This window comes from Salmo salar, chromosome 11, assembly GCF_965601325.2.
Source record: "Salmo salar chromosome 11, fSalSal1, whole genome shotgun sequence".
In the NCBI taxonomy this organism is placed as follows: Eukaryota; Metazoa; Chordata; class Actinopteri; order Salmoniformes; family Salmonidae; genus Salmo; species Salmo salar.
The window spans coordinates 9,738,166-9,755,879 of NC_138301.1; the positions used below are offsets into that span (position 1 = coordinate 9,738,166).

General features: G+C 41.0%; 2 protein-coding genes across 3 annotated transcripts in view; both read right to left on the bottom strand.

The window, feature by feature from the left end:
* The window catches only part of LOC106561934 (gamma-butyrobetaine dioxygenase), a 29,895-nt gene extending 26,807 nt beyond the window's left edge, over positions 1 to 3,088 (bottom strand). The window contains exons 1-2 of one of the 2 annotated variants that reach the window (XM_014126365.3): positions 2,962 to 3,088; positions 1,398 to 1,880 (exon numbers count right to left, since the gene is read on the bottom strand). In XM_014126365.3, the coding sequence (XP_013981840.2) occupies positions 1,398 to 1,823 (426 nt within the window). In that variant the 5' untranslated portion in view covers positions 1,824 to 1,880; positions 2,962 to 3,088. The remainder of the gene's footprint in view (positions 1 to 1,397; positions 1,881 to 2,961) is intronic. The other variant, XM_014126364.3, reaches the window with a different exon arrangement.
* A 965-nt stretch (positions 3,089 to 4,053) lies between these two features.
* Positions 4,054 to 6,164, bottom strand: LOC106561935 (fin bud initiation factor). The gene has a single exon (XM_014126366.3). It carries the CDS (start codon positions 5,628 to 5,630, stop codon positions 5,001 to 5,003), a length of 630 nt encoding a protein of 209 aa, XP_013981841.2. The 5' UTR covers positions 5,631 to 6,164; the 3' UTR covers positions 4,054 to 5,000.
* Between the last annotated feature and the right edge of the window lie 11,550 nt (positions 6,165 to 17,714).

The following is a 17,714-nucleotide window of genomic DNA, read 5'->3' on the forward strand; positions in this document are numbered from 1 at the left end:
CACACCTCCTCCTCCATACTTCACGGTGGGAACCACACATGCAGAGATCATCTGTTCACCTACTCTGCGTCTCACAAAGACAAATTTGGACTCATCAGACCAAAGGGCAGATTTCCAGCGGTCTAATGTCCATTGCTAGTGTTTCTTGGCCCAAGCAAGTCTCTTCTTCTTATTGGTTTCCATTAGTTGTGGTTAATTTGCAGCAATTAGACCATGAAGGCCTGATTCACGCAGTCTCCTCTGAACAGTCGATGTGTCTGTTACTTGAACTCTGTAAGGCATTTATTTGGGCTGCAATTTCTGAGGCTGGTAACTCTAATTAACTTGTCCTCTGCAGCAGAGGTAACTCTGTGTCTTCCTTTCCTGTGGCGGTCCTCATGAGAGCCAGTTTCATCATAGCGCTTTATGATTTTTGCGAATGCACTTGAAGAAACTTTCAAAGTTCTTGAAATTTTCCAGATTAACTGACCTTCATGTCTTAAAGTAATGATGGACTGTTGTTTCTCTTTGCTTATTTGAGCTGTTCTTGCCATAATATGGACTTGGTCTTTTACCAAATAGGGCTATCTTCTGTATACCACCGCTACTTCGTCACAACACAACTGATTGGCTCAAACGCATTAAGAAGGAAAGGCACACCTGTTAAGTTAATTGAAATGGATTCCAGGTGACTACCTCAGGAAGCTGGTTGAGAGAATGCCAAGAGTGTGCAAAGCTGTCATCAAGGCAAAGGGTAGCTACTTTGAAGAATCTCAAAATATAAAATATATTTTGATTTGTTTAACACTTTTTTGGTTACTACATGATTCTGTGTGTTATTTCATAGTTCTGATGTCTTACTATCATTCTACAATGTAGAAAATAGTAAAAAATAAAGAAAAACCCTTGAATGAGTAGGTGTGTCCAAACTTTTGACTGGTACTGTACATTCCCAGTCATGTGAAATCAATAGATTAGGGCCTAATGCATTTATTTCAATTGACTGATTTGTGCAAAGGCACTGCATCTCAGTGCTAGAGGCATCACTACAGACCCTGGTTCGATTCCAGGCTGTATGACAACCGGACGTGATTGGGAGTCCCATAGCGTAGCGCACAACTGGCCCAGCATCGTCCGCGTTAGGGTTTGGCCAGGGTAGGCCGTCATTGTACATAAGAATTTGTTCTTAACTGACTTGCCTAGTTAAATAAAGGTTAAATAAATAAATAAATAAATACTAAATATGAACTGTAAATCTTTGAAATTGTTGCATGTTGCGTTTATATTTTTGTTCAGTATATATTAACTTAAGTGGAGTAGGATGAGTGCCATTAGATTGACACGGATATAAGGTCAGTTTTACATTTCCCTCCTTATGGTTAAATTGAGGGAAGATAAGTTCATCCAAGATATGTTACCTTGTTGTTGTCAGTGACCTGGACCCGGTCGACCCCAGTGTGGATGTCCAGCTGGGAGAGCAGCAGGCTGCGAGCCTGGGCCGACTGCAGGGTACACAGTGGGCATTGACAGTTGTCCCTAAGCCATGTGTACGGGTACAGGCTCTGTCCGCTGCCCTCCCACTCAACCTCCAGTAGCCTTTCCTGCTCCAGCGCCCGGACATGCCTCACCCCAGGGCTGTCCCCCAGGGCGGTGGAAGGGAGCGGGGCGGGTGCATGGGTCCCGTGCCCACGGAGCTGCCTCCAGGTCAGGTGAAGAGAAGGAGATGAGGAGATGGCGGCTGCCCATCCAGGCCTACCCCCAGCCCTCAAGACATGGCAGGCCAAGACGGAGCTTCGCTTGAGCATGGTCGGCAGGGTACATCGTGCTATAGTGGTCGTCCACATCCTCGAACCGAGACCTCCGGATGAGAGCAGAAGGGTTGTCGGAAAGGACAGTACACACTGGGATCCAAGTCATCATAAATATGCCAACGGTTAATAACAGTACAGGTCAAGACACATGTAGGCATGTATTACTTGGTTTTTTTAAACTTTTATTTGGAAGTTATTTTTGAATTATTGTTTTAAATGTATTGTATTATCTAGGCATATTTCACCATAAATGGAATTGAGATATTTTTAAAAAAGTCATTAATATAAATAGTTATATTTAAATAGGCTAGTTTGAGGCAAAAGGTGTAATAATACAAAATGCACCTTGCTACCACACTGATGAGGAGAATAGGACCTTGGTATTTTTTGTATCCAAAATTGCTTTCATTTGTTATTTACAAGCGCGACAAAATTGGGTCGCCACAGACAAAGTCATAAACCCCGCCAAGTTCTACAATTTATCTTCTTAAAATGTGATTTTAAACATTACCCTAACCTTAAAAACACAATACTAACCCTAATCTTAAATTGGCTGTGCTATCTAGTGGAAACCACAACATTGCGCGATACAATTTATGTCGTAGTTGTTATTATACTGTTCTGTGATGCTTTGCATGTTTCCGCTTTGGAATCTAGATGAAAGGTCAATACATGGGCAAGCGTCCCGGAAGCAGCTCGCACCACAGCTTTAGAAAAAGGCTAATATATATAATAGATTGCCTTATTTTGTGAAACCTTACAAACTATATATTTTTTTTTACTATTTGTACTTATGCGAGTCTGAACTGCTAAGCTAGGTTTACTGTAGCTATCTGCCCAGGCTAGCTCTCGTTCTACCACTAGCTAACGTTGCCGTAGCTAGCTACTATTACCATTTAATTTAGCCTCCAACGACAAAATAGTTGACATTAGACGCTCGCTTGCTGATATTAATTGAATGATTTACGAAAAGCCAGTGTTTGTAGCGAGCTAGCTAGCATATATCCCATTCATTTATGTGGAGACAGCGAGCTAACGTTACTGTATAACTTATTTAACGTTACCTTGCTTTCCCTACGCAACCAGACATTCCAGTCACAACACATGCTATATTTACCGGCAACATTACAATATGTAGTATCTAAAAAATAATTATGAAAAATGGATATACCTGTATTATTTTGGTAGGCTTCTAAACTTTTGAATGTTCTTTGTCAACGAAGCGTCTACCAAAAATGCAGTGCCGACTGTCAAACTAGGGGAAAGGTTAACACGTGGGTGAATGACATAACCACTGTAGTTGTGGGAGTCGGTGAACTTTGCTGACATGATATCAACAGGGTTATAGTGTCCCAATATCAAGGCTGGGAACTTAGCAAGTCGATCACAATTAAAATAGCTATTAATCATTCTCCCACTCCATATTACAGAATATGGCAGAGCAATCTCTTGCCTCTCAACTCTTCAGTTGTGTCAGTGACAGTTTGGATTTGTCCAGTGTAGTTGGTCAGTAACAGGTTGAATTAAACTAGCCTGTGGTCTGGAACTGGGTGCAATAACTGCTTAAAATTATATTCACACTACTCAGAACCCTGTTAGTGGAGAGTGACAGTATTCTAATTATTTCCTTAATACTGTCTGCTACTTACCCGGTATTGACTTAGAAAATACTTTTAAACAATAATAGCTACATTGTAATAGAATACTAATTATCTTCCGATACAATTTGTTGCCAGGAAGTTTCCATTTGTGTTGAATTATTTTATGAAAGTGCTAGATCATTAACTGTTACCACATGAGTAGTGTAATTCTGCAAGGGAACATGTTAACTAATCTCCCCTCTAACCTACTCCTCAATGCCACAGCAGACAAACTATGTAATCCAAGGCACATGACTGTCTGTGAGACCAAGACTGCTGTAGTCCACTGAGCAAAAGCCTAGGAATTTGATCTGGGAGCTAACACAAGTCTTCAGGTCACAGTTATGAGGTATCATTTCCAGCAATTCTAGGCTATTCCTCCCTCTTGCCTGGCTCTCCTCCTTGCAAATGCACACAGACTACTTCCTCATGGGAAAACACAGTGGTGTGTGTGTGTGTAATAAAACACTTCTTGGTGGGCATGTAGGGACACTTTGAAGTATGTCCTTAGAATCTTTGTAAAGTTGCTAACTACCGTTTGTCCTAGAAAGCTGTGCAAATCACTGGTTTCACCAGCTGTAGTTCAGTCTTGTCTATAATAACGAGGTGTCCAAACCCCTGAGTAGAATGTCAAACACAAAATCTTTATTAAAAAATGGAACACAGAAAACCTGTTAGGAACGTTGCCACAGACAGTGTTTGAAGTCCATGAGTGCTGCCTGCAGTCTTAAGTGTTTATCATACTTGTTGCCACACATACATATATATCATTTCGAAAAAAGAAAAACAATAGATATTGCAGATATTGAAACATATTAGCCTAAACAAAAATAACGAGTACAATTAAGCTCTTCTGTCACATAGATATTGACATGCACAGCATTTATTCCCATAACATGCTCTGAACATTTCCCCAAACTATATTGCATCCACAAAAATGCAAAGGGATACACACATCATAACTCACAACCTTATACATTTAAACAAGGCAAACATTGTTCCAAGTATTATTTAAAACTCTTGTTAAATGGCCTTACTGTAAAAAGAAAAATGCAAATTGTTATGCATTGTAAACATTTCAATCATTTCCAGCCAAATTCACTCAACTGAAGGCAAGATCTCAGAGATACAAGCTGCCAAGTGGATTCTGTAGGTAGGCCATGACACATACTCTATAAATAACACCTGTTGCGACTGTTAGACAACGTCATCGCGATGAATGAATAGTCATCTTTGAAATCCCGCGTCAGAGCAAGGCATCGACAATTATCAATTGCAAAGGCATTTTAACGCAATATTGCAAATGCCCATTTTTTTTTGCCACAAGTAAGCCATAGGCAAACCCAAAATGAACTGACAACATTGTCAATGAATTACATTTCACCCGACATGCGAAACCGCACTAGGCCTATTGTATTATTATTTTTATTTTTTAATAAATAAAACACTGGTCTCATTTCTGTCTGCATGTTTTATCTCTCCGTTAATATAAATATGCAATGAAATACGACATGATTTCGCCAATATTATTTTCCTCATAGACTACTTTTAGAACTCGGCTTAAACTAATTTACCCGAGTTTAACCTTCATGTATTCATTTTTCAATCGGCTCAATCTGGTCCCGTGACTTCGAATTATGAGAGAGAGAAGCTCGTGTTTATCCTTCAACCCCACTGATATGTACAGCGTGTCCTTCAGCACGTCTCTTGTGTGGACCACCATGTTCAGAAAGTCGTCGTTGATGCGGTGCTCCTCCTTCAACTCGTTCTCCTGACTCTGTTTGAATTTCACCTCCAGTTCTAACAGAGACTTTTCAGAGTTTGTAAAAGCCTCGCCAATCTGAGTGGTCTCCCTTCTCAAATATTTTCCATAGCTGTCCTCTCCGTCCAAATCAAAAGAAATGCTTTTCCCGATCCCCTCTAGCACCCTGGCCGAGTCTTCGATGTGTCTCTTGATGATCGTGAAATCATCTCGGATTACCGAATCGTGGTCCTCGTCAAGACCGCATTTTCGGTCGTCAGTCATCTTAAAAAGCATTTGACATTTTTCCGGATCATCGTTATCCTCATAGTCGCCGTCTGGCACAAAGTAGTGATGGAACGTGCCGTTAGACATCTCGGGATACAGAGGTCCGCTAAAAAACGCACCGCAGAGCGGCAATGAAAACATCCCAATAGCGAGTAAGTGTAGAAAAGCCATTCTACCCACTTATTGGCAATGCGTGAGCAATAGAAGATACTTTCCTTTATAGCGCTAAAAAATATTATTTAATTCGCTCACCAATCAAACATTTCCAAACGTGCAATGCATGTGGTATCCATGAGCTAATATACCGAAAGTAACTAGGTGTCCAGGCAGGCTTTGTGATATCTGTAATTCTTCTTTCAGGTCGCTCCTCGTTTAGCCTATGCAGCAAGTGTTGCCAACTATTTTTCAAGGAAAGTAGCTGTTGGTTCAGCCACAGACAGTCACGTGAAGGTTTGAAATACTTGCCCTTAGTTTTACACATAGAAACCCCAAAGATTTCACGCAGGAGTAGCCTACCAAACGCATCAAACAGAGAAATTTGAAAGTGCCTGACCGTAGCTTTGTGACTCAATTTCAAGTTCAACATCTGGATTGCTCAAGCACCGCGTTTGGTTTTGACTAATGATAGCCTACCCCCTCTCAACTCTCAAATTACATCCATGCTCCGTTACTTAAAAGAAAGCGCAGTTTCAATTGACTGCAGGCCCGGTCCTGGCCGAAATGCAGCCTAGACAAGACAAAGTAGAATACAGTCTCGGCCCACAATGCACTTTAATGAATGCCTATCCATCTGGTAGCCAACTTTTGTAAAACAGGCACGTTACATTAGCTTTATAGTCCTGATACCTGACAGACTGGAGACTAATTATACTGATCAAAAATGAAATGCAACATGCAACAATTTCAAAGATTTTACTGAGTTACAGTTCATAGAAGGAAATCAGTCATTTGAAATAAATTCATTAGGCCCTAATCTATGGATTTCATTCATTAGGCCCTAATCTATGGATATACTGCCAAATTCTCTAAAATGATATTGGAGGCGGCTTATGGTTGAGAAATTAACATTAAATTCTCTGGCAACTGCTCTGTTGGACATTCTTGCAGTCAGCATGCCAATTGCACGCTCCCTCAGGACTTGAGACATCGGTAACAAACTGCACATCTCAAGGTGTCCCAAAAACAATGCACTCGCCCTCCCCAACTTTAAAAATATTTTCACATGACACTCCCCTTGTACTGTGAAATACATTGAACACCCCCCCCCCCCCCCCCCCCCCATATAGAATTAACTGAAAATAATGTTTACAACCACAAATAATAACTTTAGTGACCCTGTGTTACTAAACATGGATAGACTTTGCCACTTCACCATGCTTTTGTGGCAGTCGATGCCACACATTACTACAGGCCAGAAGGTTGAGGGTTCACAGACTTATGTTCCCCAGCAACAAAACCAAAAATGTTGCTCAAACAGAAGGGGGAACCAAGAATGAGTCACTGACAACAACCAGAATGAAACAGGTGGGGTTTTAGGAGGGGATCTAAAAGACACTCATGGGTCTATCCACTGAAAGTTGCATAGCAACAACAACTGGGACCTAAAAGACACACACCATATGGGTGCCCACTAAGAGACAAAAAAAAGAAAAAACACACCAAACTTAAAGACAGGAAGCAAACCAAAAAGGTAGAGCAAAACAACATCATTGTTTGTCTAGAATTCAAAATAGGGAGAACCAACTAAAGGTGTTAACCCTCCGCATCTATCAAGACAATTGGAGCACTGGGCAGCCACTCTTGAATAAATCCTGGGCCAGCACAGGTGAAACATTTTCCCACAAACAAGACGGCAACCAGCACAGGTGTAACACAAACTAACTAACGAGGTGACACCAATCGGCACGCCCTACGTGCTAACAAGTTATATGTACGAAAGTCCAACCTCAAAACATAATTGGAGCCGGCAAGAGACAATGATCAGCTTGGAGCATCAGATTTCAACATTTTTATGCTATATTTATAGTTATATAAAATACAGTATATGCAATGACTATTCCACCAACAGGTTTCTGTGCCAATGCACCACACAACCAATAAACAAAGCATATCAACTTCGGGCACTTAATATCATGGTTTGCGTTTTCAACACCACAATAAATAGACTATGTCAATCTCGACAAACAGAAAATACATCCCTCCCTACCTTGTTGGCTTACCCAGTATCAAAGGTTTGTTTTGACAATCTCAGAATGTCATTATACTTTTTGGTGTTTTGTAACAGATGTCTCTTTCCATTCATCAATTGGCCACTGCACAGTTTGGATTGATTGATTGATTTATTGGTTTAATTTTTCAGCAAAAAAAATACACCTTTCCTTTTTTGAAGTGACCTGGATTGCACAATAAAGTCAGGGACTTTCCATTTCCATTGTGGTCTCTATTTTTTATATAAATACATATACAATTACACTGAACAAAAATATCAACGCAACATGTAGCGTTAGACCCATGTTTCATGAGCTGAAATAAAAGATCACAGATATTTCTCGCAAAATTGCACAAATCTGTTTAAATCCCTGTTAGTGAGCATTTCTCCTTGCCAAGATAATCCATCCACCTGACTGGTGTGGGATACTAAGAAGCTGATTAAACAGCATGATCATTACACAGGTGCACCTTTTGCTGGGGACAAAAAAAGGCCACTCTAAAATGTGCAGTTTTGTCACACAACACAATGGCACAGATGTCTCAAGTTTTGAAGGAGCGTGCATTTGGCATGCTGACTGCAGGTCAGAGCTGTGGCCAGAGCTATTACCAGAGAATTGAATGTTAATTTCTCTACCATAAGCCGCTTCCAACATTGTTTTAGAGAATTTGGCTGTACATCTAACAGACCTCACAACCGCAGAACACATGTAACCACACCAGCCCAGGACCTCCACATCCGGCTTCTTTACATTCGGAATAGTCTGAGACCAGCCACCCGGACAGCTGATGATACTGAGGAGTATTTCTGTCTGTAATAAAGCCCTTTTGTTGGGAAAAACTCATTCTGATTGGCTGGGCCTGGCTCCCCAGTGGGTGGGCCTATGCCTTCTCAGGCACACCCATGGCTGCACCCCTGCCCAGTCATGTGAAATCAATAGATTAGGGCCTAATACATTTATTTCAATTTACTGATTTTCTTATATGAACTGTAACAGTAAAATCGTTGAAATTGTTTCATGTTGCGTTTATATTTTCGTTCAGTACATAAAAATATCAATATCATGCAGTGGACCACCATGTGCAATGCCAAGCGTCGGCTGGAGTGGTGTATAGCTTGAATGCATAGCTCCAACTGTAAAGTTTGATGATGGAGGAGGAATAATGGTTTGGGGTTGTTTTTCATGGTTCGGGCTAGTTCCCTTAGTTCCAGTCAAGGGAAATCTTAACACTACAGCATACAATGACATTCTAGATGATTCTGTGCTTCCAACTTTGTGGCAACAGTTTGTGGGAAAGGCCCTTTCCGGTTTCAGCATGACAATGCCCCCGCGCACAAAGCGAGGTCCATACAGAAGCGGTTTGTCGAGATCTGTGTGGAAGAACTTGACTGGCCTGCACAGAGCCCTGTCCTCAACCCCATCGAACACCTTTGGGATTAATTGGAACTCCGACTGCGAGCCAGACCTAATCACCACAACATCAGTGCCCGACCTCACTAATGCCTCTTGTGACTGAATGGAAGCAAGTCCCCGCATCAATGTTCCAACATCTAGTGCAAAACGTTCTCAGAAGAGTGGAGGCTGTTATAGCAGCAAAGTGGGGACCAACTCCATATCAATGCCCATGATTTTGGAATGAGGTGTTTGACGAGCAGGTGTCCACATACTTTTGGTGTGTATATATAAACTCAGCAAAAAAATAAATGTCTTCTCACTGTCAACTGCGTTTATTTCCAGCAAACTTAACATGTGTAAATATTTGTATGAACATAACAAGATTCAACAACTGAGACATAAACTGAACAAGTTCCACACACATGTGACTGACAGAAATTGAATAATGTGTCCCTGAACAAAGGGGGGGTCAAAATCAAAAGTAACTGTCAGTATCTGGTGTGGCCACCAGCTGCATTAAGTACTGCAGTGCATCTCCTCCTCGTGGACTGCACCAGATTTGCCAGTTCTTGCTGTGAGATGTTACCCCACTCTTCCACCAAGGCACCTGCAAGTTCCCAGACCTTTCTGGGGGGAATGTCCCTAGCTCTCACCCTCCGATCCAACAGGTCCCAGACCTGCTCAATGGGATTGAGATCTGGGCTCTTCGCTGGCCATGGCAGAACACTGACATTCCTGTCTTGCAGGAAATCACTCACAGAATGAGCAGTATGGATCGTGTCATTGTCATGCTAGAGGGTCATGTCAAGATGAGCCTGCAGGAAGAGTACCACATGAGGGAGGAGGATGTCTTCCCTGTAACGCACAGCATTGAGATTGCCTGCAATGACAACAAGCTCAGTCCGATGATGCTGTGACACACCGCACCAGACCATGACGGACCCTCCACCTCCAAATCGATCCCGCTCCAGAGTATAGGCCTCAGTGTAACGCTCATGCCTTCGACGATAAACGCGAATCCGACCATCACCCCTGGTGTGACAAAACCGCGACTCGTCAGTGAAGAGCACTTTTTTCCAGTCCTGTCTGGTCCAGCGACGGTGGGTTTGTGCCCATAGGCGACGTTGTTGCCGGTGATGTCTGGTGAGGACCTGCCTTACAACAGGCCTACAAGCCCTCAGTCCAGCCTCTCTCAGCCTATTGCGGACAGTCGGAGCACTGATGGAGGGATTGTGCGTTCCTGGTGTAACTCGGGCAGTTGTTACAATCCTGTACCTGTCCCGCAGGTGTGATGTTCGGATGTACCGATCTTGTGCAGGTGTTGTTACACGTGGTCTGCCACTGCAAGGACGATCAGCTGTCCATCCTGTCTCCCTGTAGCGCTGTCCTAGGCGTCTCACAGTACGGACATTGCAATTTATTGCCCTGGCCACATCTGCAGTCCTCATGCCTCCTTGCAGCTTGCCCAAGGCACGTTCACGCAGATGAGCAGGTACCCTGGGCATCTTTCTTTTGGTGTTTATCAGAGTCAGTACTTAGTGTCCTAAGTTTTCATAACTGTGACCTTAATTGCCTACCGTCTATAAGCTGTTAGTGTCTTAACGACCGTTCCACAGGTGCATTTTCATTCATTGTTTATAGTTCATTGAACAAGCATGGGAAACAGTGTTTAAACCCTTTTCAATGAAGATCTGTGAAATTATTTGGATTTTTACGAATTATCTTTGAAAGACAAGGTCCTGTAAAGGGGACGTTTCTTTTTTTGCTGAGTTTATGTATATATAAAGGAAGAGAAGCTTAGGCCTAACCCCAGAGAGATAGAGATATGCGGGTGGCATGCTATGACACCAACATACAGTTCTTTATGTCAGATGGTTACTGCATCTGCTATACAGATATAGACGTACAGAAGGATGGTAATTTCTTAACTCTCGTAGGCCTGAAACAGTTTTCCTCACCTTAAGTTCAACTGTCAGAGTCAGTTGGAGCGCCAGGGCGTACTGCCTTCGTATCATAGGCCTGCAGTAGCTAAAGCTTAATAATAGCCACACCATACAAAACCTTCACAAACATTTCTAAACTTTATTATGGTAATATCAAAAGTAAGTCCAGCCATTGTTTATAGGGAAAATACGAGCAAAAGAGCAAATGTAAGCCAGGGAAAAAACGCCCTACCCTCCCCCGTGCCCCCAAAAAACCCATGCAACCCTCCCCAAAGTTAAAAGAACAGTTTGACAACTCTCCCCTATTTTGGACCACCCCTCCACCCAGTAAATATTGACCTGTCCCTAAAGTAAATTGAAATACATTTGCCAAAATTATATAATTACTTCTGTCTGTACAGAAATAAATAAAATACTTCAAAATACTTCAACAGAAAGCATGACAGCCACAGAGGATGATTCGGTTCTTCATTTTTTTTGCTGTGGATTGTTTGAATCACATGCGAGTAGGCCTATGCCTAGTTCGAAAGTCCGCAATTTGGGCAGCACGTGGCAATAGGCCTAGCTGATTATTTAAGTGAAAAGCATCTAAAATATGTGTGAAAATAATGTGCCTTGAATTGTTGAGAAATGGTGAAGATATAGGCACATCTCTCTCCAGAATGCACTCAGCTCTTCAGAATGTATTCAGCTTGTCTCCCGCCAATTCTTGCACATTGTTTCACAACCAAAACAAACAGCAAATGCATCCAACAAGTTTGTAGAGTCACAAGCTTTATGTAATCATTGCGTGCTAGGAATATGGTACCAAATACTAGAGCTCTGTAGAGCTCCAAGACAGGATTGTGTCGAGGCACAGATCTGGGGAAGGGTACAGAAACAGTTCTGCAGAATTTAAGGACCCCAAGAACACAGTGGCCTCCATCATTCTTATGTGGAAGATGTTTGGAACCACCAAGACTCTTCCTAGAGCTGGATTGAACTCTGAATGCCAAGCGTCACTTCTGGAGGAAACCTGACACCATGCTTGTGGTGAAGCATGGTGGAGGCAGCATCATGCTGTGGGGATGTTTTTCAGCGGCAGGGACTGTGAGACTAGTCAGGATCGAGGGAAAGCTGAATGGAGAAAAGTACAGAGAGATCCTTGATAAAAACCTGCTCCAGAGCGCAGACTTGAACCTGATCCAACATCTCTGGAGCTACCTGAAAATAACTGTGCAGCGACACTCCCCATCCAACCTAACAGAGCTTGAGACAATCTGCAGAGAAGAATGAGAGAATTTCCCAATTACAGATGTGCCAAGCTTGTAGCGTCATACCAAAGAATACTCGAGGCTGTAATCTCTGCCAAAGGCGCTTCAACAAAGTACTGAGTAAAGGGTCTAAATAATTATGTAAATGTGATATTTCAGTTGTTTTATTTGGATAAATTTGCTAAAAATTCTAAACCTGTTTTTGCTTTGTCATTATGGGGTATTGTGGGTAGATTAAGGGGGGAAAAACAATTTCATCCTGTTTAGAATAAGGCTGTAACATAACAAAATGTGGAGAAGGTCAAGGGGTCTGAATACTTTCCGAATGCACTGTAGGTGAATTTGTCCCAGTACTTTTGGTCCCTTAAAATGGGGGGACTATGTACAAAAAGTTCTGAAATTTCTAAACGGTTCACCCGATACAGATGAGAGTACCCTCAAATTAAAGCTGACCATCTGCACTTTAACCTTATAGTCATTGTATCATCTCAAATCCAAAGTGCTGGAGTACAGAACCAAAACAACAAATATCTCCCTGCCTAATGGGCGGGCCGGTCCTGATTGACTGTCTGGCAGGACTTGTCATCATAGCGGAGAAGCCAAGTTCTCTTGAAAACCTAACACCAAATGAATATGCACCGTCCAAAATAGGACACAGGGTAAGATGTATAACATCAATAATTTGCAATGTAGCCTGGGTCAAAAAGGGAATTTAGCAACATATTTTTGTTAAACTAGAATTGGTATTTTTTTTAAGAATAGCCTATTTTAGCCTACATGATTTTGTAGGGAACTAATTCACAATATGTGCGCTTTGAAGTGGAACATTGAATGTGCCAGTCTAAATGAAAACATGTAGGCAGGCATGTCCTTTTTATAACAGCTAAATTGAAGTGGCCACAATATGTGTTATAGCACAAAAAGTTAAATAATAGATAGGCTTACATGAAAACCACATTTTAAATGTAAGCGTTAGTGCTGAGCGATTAGTTCTTTTTGAGGTCGGTTCGGTTTCGGATAATCACGGTTTTCAATTGCATTAGATGTACTATGTATTATGTGGGTTGAATGCTGTAACAACAGAGAATAAAAGTCCCATGGTGGTGGTGACTGCCCATTACTGCTTATCACTTATTAACCGTCATTTGTTCACATTTACTTTAATGAAATATTTCAGTTGTTGTATTTATTACATGTTTAATTTGATGACTTTATTTTTTTATTCCAAGTCATCATCTCATCTCTATAGAGCTGCTGCCTATGCTTTTTGACAAAATCTCTATTTTAGTAGTTCTTCAAAGTAAATAAGGCCTACTTTTATGACTTGAATACCAACTATCAAAAAGAAACACAGACTGGACAAGTAGGAGCGCAATGGATTATGGTCATTGTTGTTAATTCCCACATTTTCTGAGCTAAACTATGCAGAATATTGGCCTGTTGGAAACTACATCTCCCTACTACATCGCACAGTTCGGGCTTGATCTGATTTATGTTTAGAGAGATGTGTGCATTGCACCTGTCAGTACTGCACATGTAGCCTAAAATGGGCACAACTGGTTTCTATTTTTGAGTGAGTGTAATAAGACAAAACAGTTTAGTTTATGCTTGTAATACATGTTACATAAAGAGTACATCTGACAATAATTGTGTACATTTTGAACGTTGAGTAGTGTATGAAAGGTTTTTGTTGACATACTGCTCAACATTTGATGGCAAGTAATCTATTTTTGAAGACAGCTATCCTCAACTATACACTGTTCCTCTATCACTTTCCTCAATCCTATTTATGGTAGTATTGTTTTAGTAAAATTTCTACACAAGGTGAATAGACCCATAGCAGCCTGGCTTTATTTCCTTCTTATAAATCAAATCAAAGTTTATTTGTCACGTGCGCCGAATACAACAGGTGTAGACCTTACAGTGAAATGCTTACTTACAGGCTCTAACCAATAGTGCAAAAAAGGTATTAGGTGAACAATAGGTAAGTAAAGAAATAAAAACACCAGTAAAAAGACAGGCTATATACAGTAGCTTGGCTATAAAAGTAGCGAGGCTACATACAGACACCAGTTAGTCAGGCTGATTGAGGTAGTTTGTACATGTAGATATGGTTAAAGTGACTATGCATATATGATGAACAGAGAGTAGCAGTAGCGTAAAGAGGGGTTGGATGGTGGTGGGTGGAGGTACACAATGCAGATAGCCCGATTAGCCAATGTGTTGGAGCACTGGTTGGTCGGGCCAATTGAGGTAGTATGTACATATGTACATGAATCTATATTATATTGGTAAAAATATGTACGATAAAAATATGTACCATATTAGACTGTGCAGATTCTAGTCAATAATGTCCAGGGTTTTTCAGTTAAAAACATGCTGAAGTACATTATGGTGTTTCAAAGCCTTTTTTATTTTGCCCAAATTTTCCAGCTATAGGCCTATTAATTGAAATAATATGGAACCACTCCTCTCCAAAAATGTGTGCTTTGTGAGGGAGAATTAGGAGTGGAAAAGTGGTGAACCACAATTTTTCAAGTTGGAACATTTTCATTCAACATTTTTGTACCAAGGTGTCATTCACTGAAAGTAGCATTGTCAAGATGGCTGTAAAACCTTGACCTATGGCTAAAGGTGGTCACGGAACTTGAACCCAACAAGTCCTATTCATGGTGACATGGTATTTAAGGAAATTCCGACTGCTTATTGCTTATTTAAAGCAGGAAATTACTATACATGTAGCACCCTTTGTGCCCCAAAAGGAATCCAAGATGGGGTGCTATTATTGTACTTGCAAACTTAGTGAACGGTCTTGATTGAACAGAGTATGAATATATATAGTATTTAGCGCTACCTAAGTCCCTTCGCTTTATACTGAAGAAGTCCTTCTGTTTTTTTAAACGTCATATCCCTGTGCAGTCTAAGCCCTCCACCTGATGATATTCTAGACAGGCCTAGTGAGTGATGACTTCGATGTTATGATCCCCGGGAATGGAGCCTGAACACACCCTGGTCTTGCATTTACATCACCACGTCTTTGCTATGGCCTCTCACTTCATATCCTCCACGAGAAAAATGGTCAATAGTGGAACTAAAAGGGGGTTGCCAAAAAGGCGAATTCATATATTCCAGCAAATGTTGTTTAGCGTGAAGTTTGTCTCCAGTCCAAATTTCTCATGGACTTTGAGAGGTGTTTGAGGCTGCCACTTCTGCACAATCATAGAGGCAGATGTATTATTTTCACACAAATGGGTAATTTGTATTATAACATTCTATTATCATCTGACAAACAGCTTATGGGTGGGTGATTTTGAAATTACGGGCACTTTTGGCATTTCTATTTTTTTGTCTGTTTCTATAAGAAAATGTATAGGCACATCTCAGAAATACTTTTCTCATTTTGTCATGAATCACAAACTGGTATTGGCTGTGACCATTTTAATCGACAATACATGGATTTTACTCAGTTTTCTAATAACACCTTCTGCAGATGTGGTTACCATCAAATCCTAAATGTTTTTTGTTTAAAACTGAATGACATACCCAATTGGTTTTTTGATTATTTGGTTAATCTGTACATCCCAAATTAAGGAGTAATTATTTGAATTCCTTAATCCATAAATATGGGCCTGTGCTGGCTTTGCTGTATACCTGCATGTAGGCTACCATCAACAGTGCAAGTTTCTTGTTAAAATGTATATATGCTAAACGAATATATAAACACAACAATTTCAAAGGTTTTACTAAGGAAAATCTGTCAATTGACAAATTCATTAGGCCCTAATCTATGGATTTCACATGACTGGGAATACAGATATGCATCTGTTGGTCAAAGATACCTTAAAAAAAAAGCAGGGGCGAGGATCAGAAAATCAGTCAGTATCTGGTGTGACCACTATTTGCCTCATGCAGCGCGACACATCTCCTTCACATAGAGTTGATCAGGCTGTTGATTGTGGCCTGTGGAATGTTGTCCCTCTCCTCTTCAATGGCTGTGCAAAGTTGATGGATATTGGTGGGAACTGGAACACGCTGTCGAACACGTCGATCTAGAGCATCCCAAATATGCTCAATGGGTGACATGTCTGGTGAGTATGGACATTTTCAGCTTCCAGGAATTGTGTACAGATCCTTGTGACATGGGGCCGTGCATCATCGTGAAACATGAGGGAATGGCGGCGGATGAATGACACGACAATGGGCCTCAGGATCTTGTCACGGTATCTCTGTGCATTCAAATTGCCATCGGTAAAATGCAATTGTGTTCGTTTTCAGTAGCTTATGCCTGCCCATACTGTAACTCCACCACCACCATAGGGAACTTTGTTTACAACGTTGACATCAGCAAACTGCTCGCCCACACGACGCCATACACGCAGTCTGCCATCTACCCAGTACAGTTGAAAGCTGGATTAATCTGTGAAGTGCACACTTCTCCAGCGTGCCGGTGGCCATCAAAGGTGAGCATTTGGCCACTGAAGTCGATTACGATGCCAAACTGGAGTGGTTATACGTGAGGCCGTTTGGACGTACTTCCAAATTCTCTAAAACAATGTTGGAAGTGGCTTATGGTAGAGAAATTAACATTAAATTCTCTGGCAACAGCTCTGGTGGACATTCCTGCAGTCAGCAATTGGCATTGTGTTGTATGAAAAAACGACACATTTTAGAGTGGCCTTTTATTGTCCCCAGCGCAAGGTGCACCTGTGTAGTTATCATGCTGTTTAATCAGCTTCTTGATATGCCACACCTGTCAGGTGGATGGATTATCTTGGCAAAGGAGAAATTGTCATTAACAGGGATGTAAACAAATTTGTGCATATGGAACATTTCTGGGATCTTTTGTTTAAGCTCATGAAACATGGGACCAACACTTTACATGTTGTGTTTATATTTTTGTTCCGTGTAAAATTGTAAACTTAAGTTTACAAAAACAAATTTGGTTCTGCAATGTTTACAATCCAATAACAATTTGTGGGGGACCCAAAGTTATTTTTCTATTTGAACTTGTTTTAGAAGGAATGGGGAATTATTTAAGAAAAGTGCAAGTGTGCCAATATATTTGTATATGTAAAATAAAAACATCTAAATGAATTATGTTTGTCTTACCATTCTACCCCTTGAGACACAAAAAAAGGCTGTTATTGCAAAATTGCCCTGAGACAATGCAATAAGATGCATTACATCATTTTCAAAATCCGGTCACACATGCCGATTTACTTAGTCCCATTATGGTGGAATAAATGTACTGTATAATGAGATTCAAGGTTGTGTCCCTCTGCCTTTTTATTTATCCAAACCCAATGTGTGCCACTGTAAGGTAATGGCAAAACCCCTTATAAGTCTGGAGAAAAACAACAACTTCCACTCAAAAGGCTTAGTCTGGCAAAGGAATTCCAGTCTGGTGTCTGTCAAGATGAAATCCCGACAGGAACATTTGAAAAGGGAGTCACA

Bases quoted from the DNA above. Each gene is read 5' to 3' on its own strand.
- LOC106561935 (XM_014126366.3), bottom strand. From the start codon at position 5,630: ATGGCTTTTCTACACTTACTCGCTATTGGGATGTTTTCATTGCCGCTC.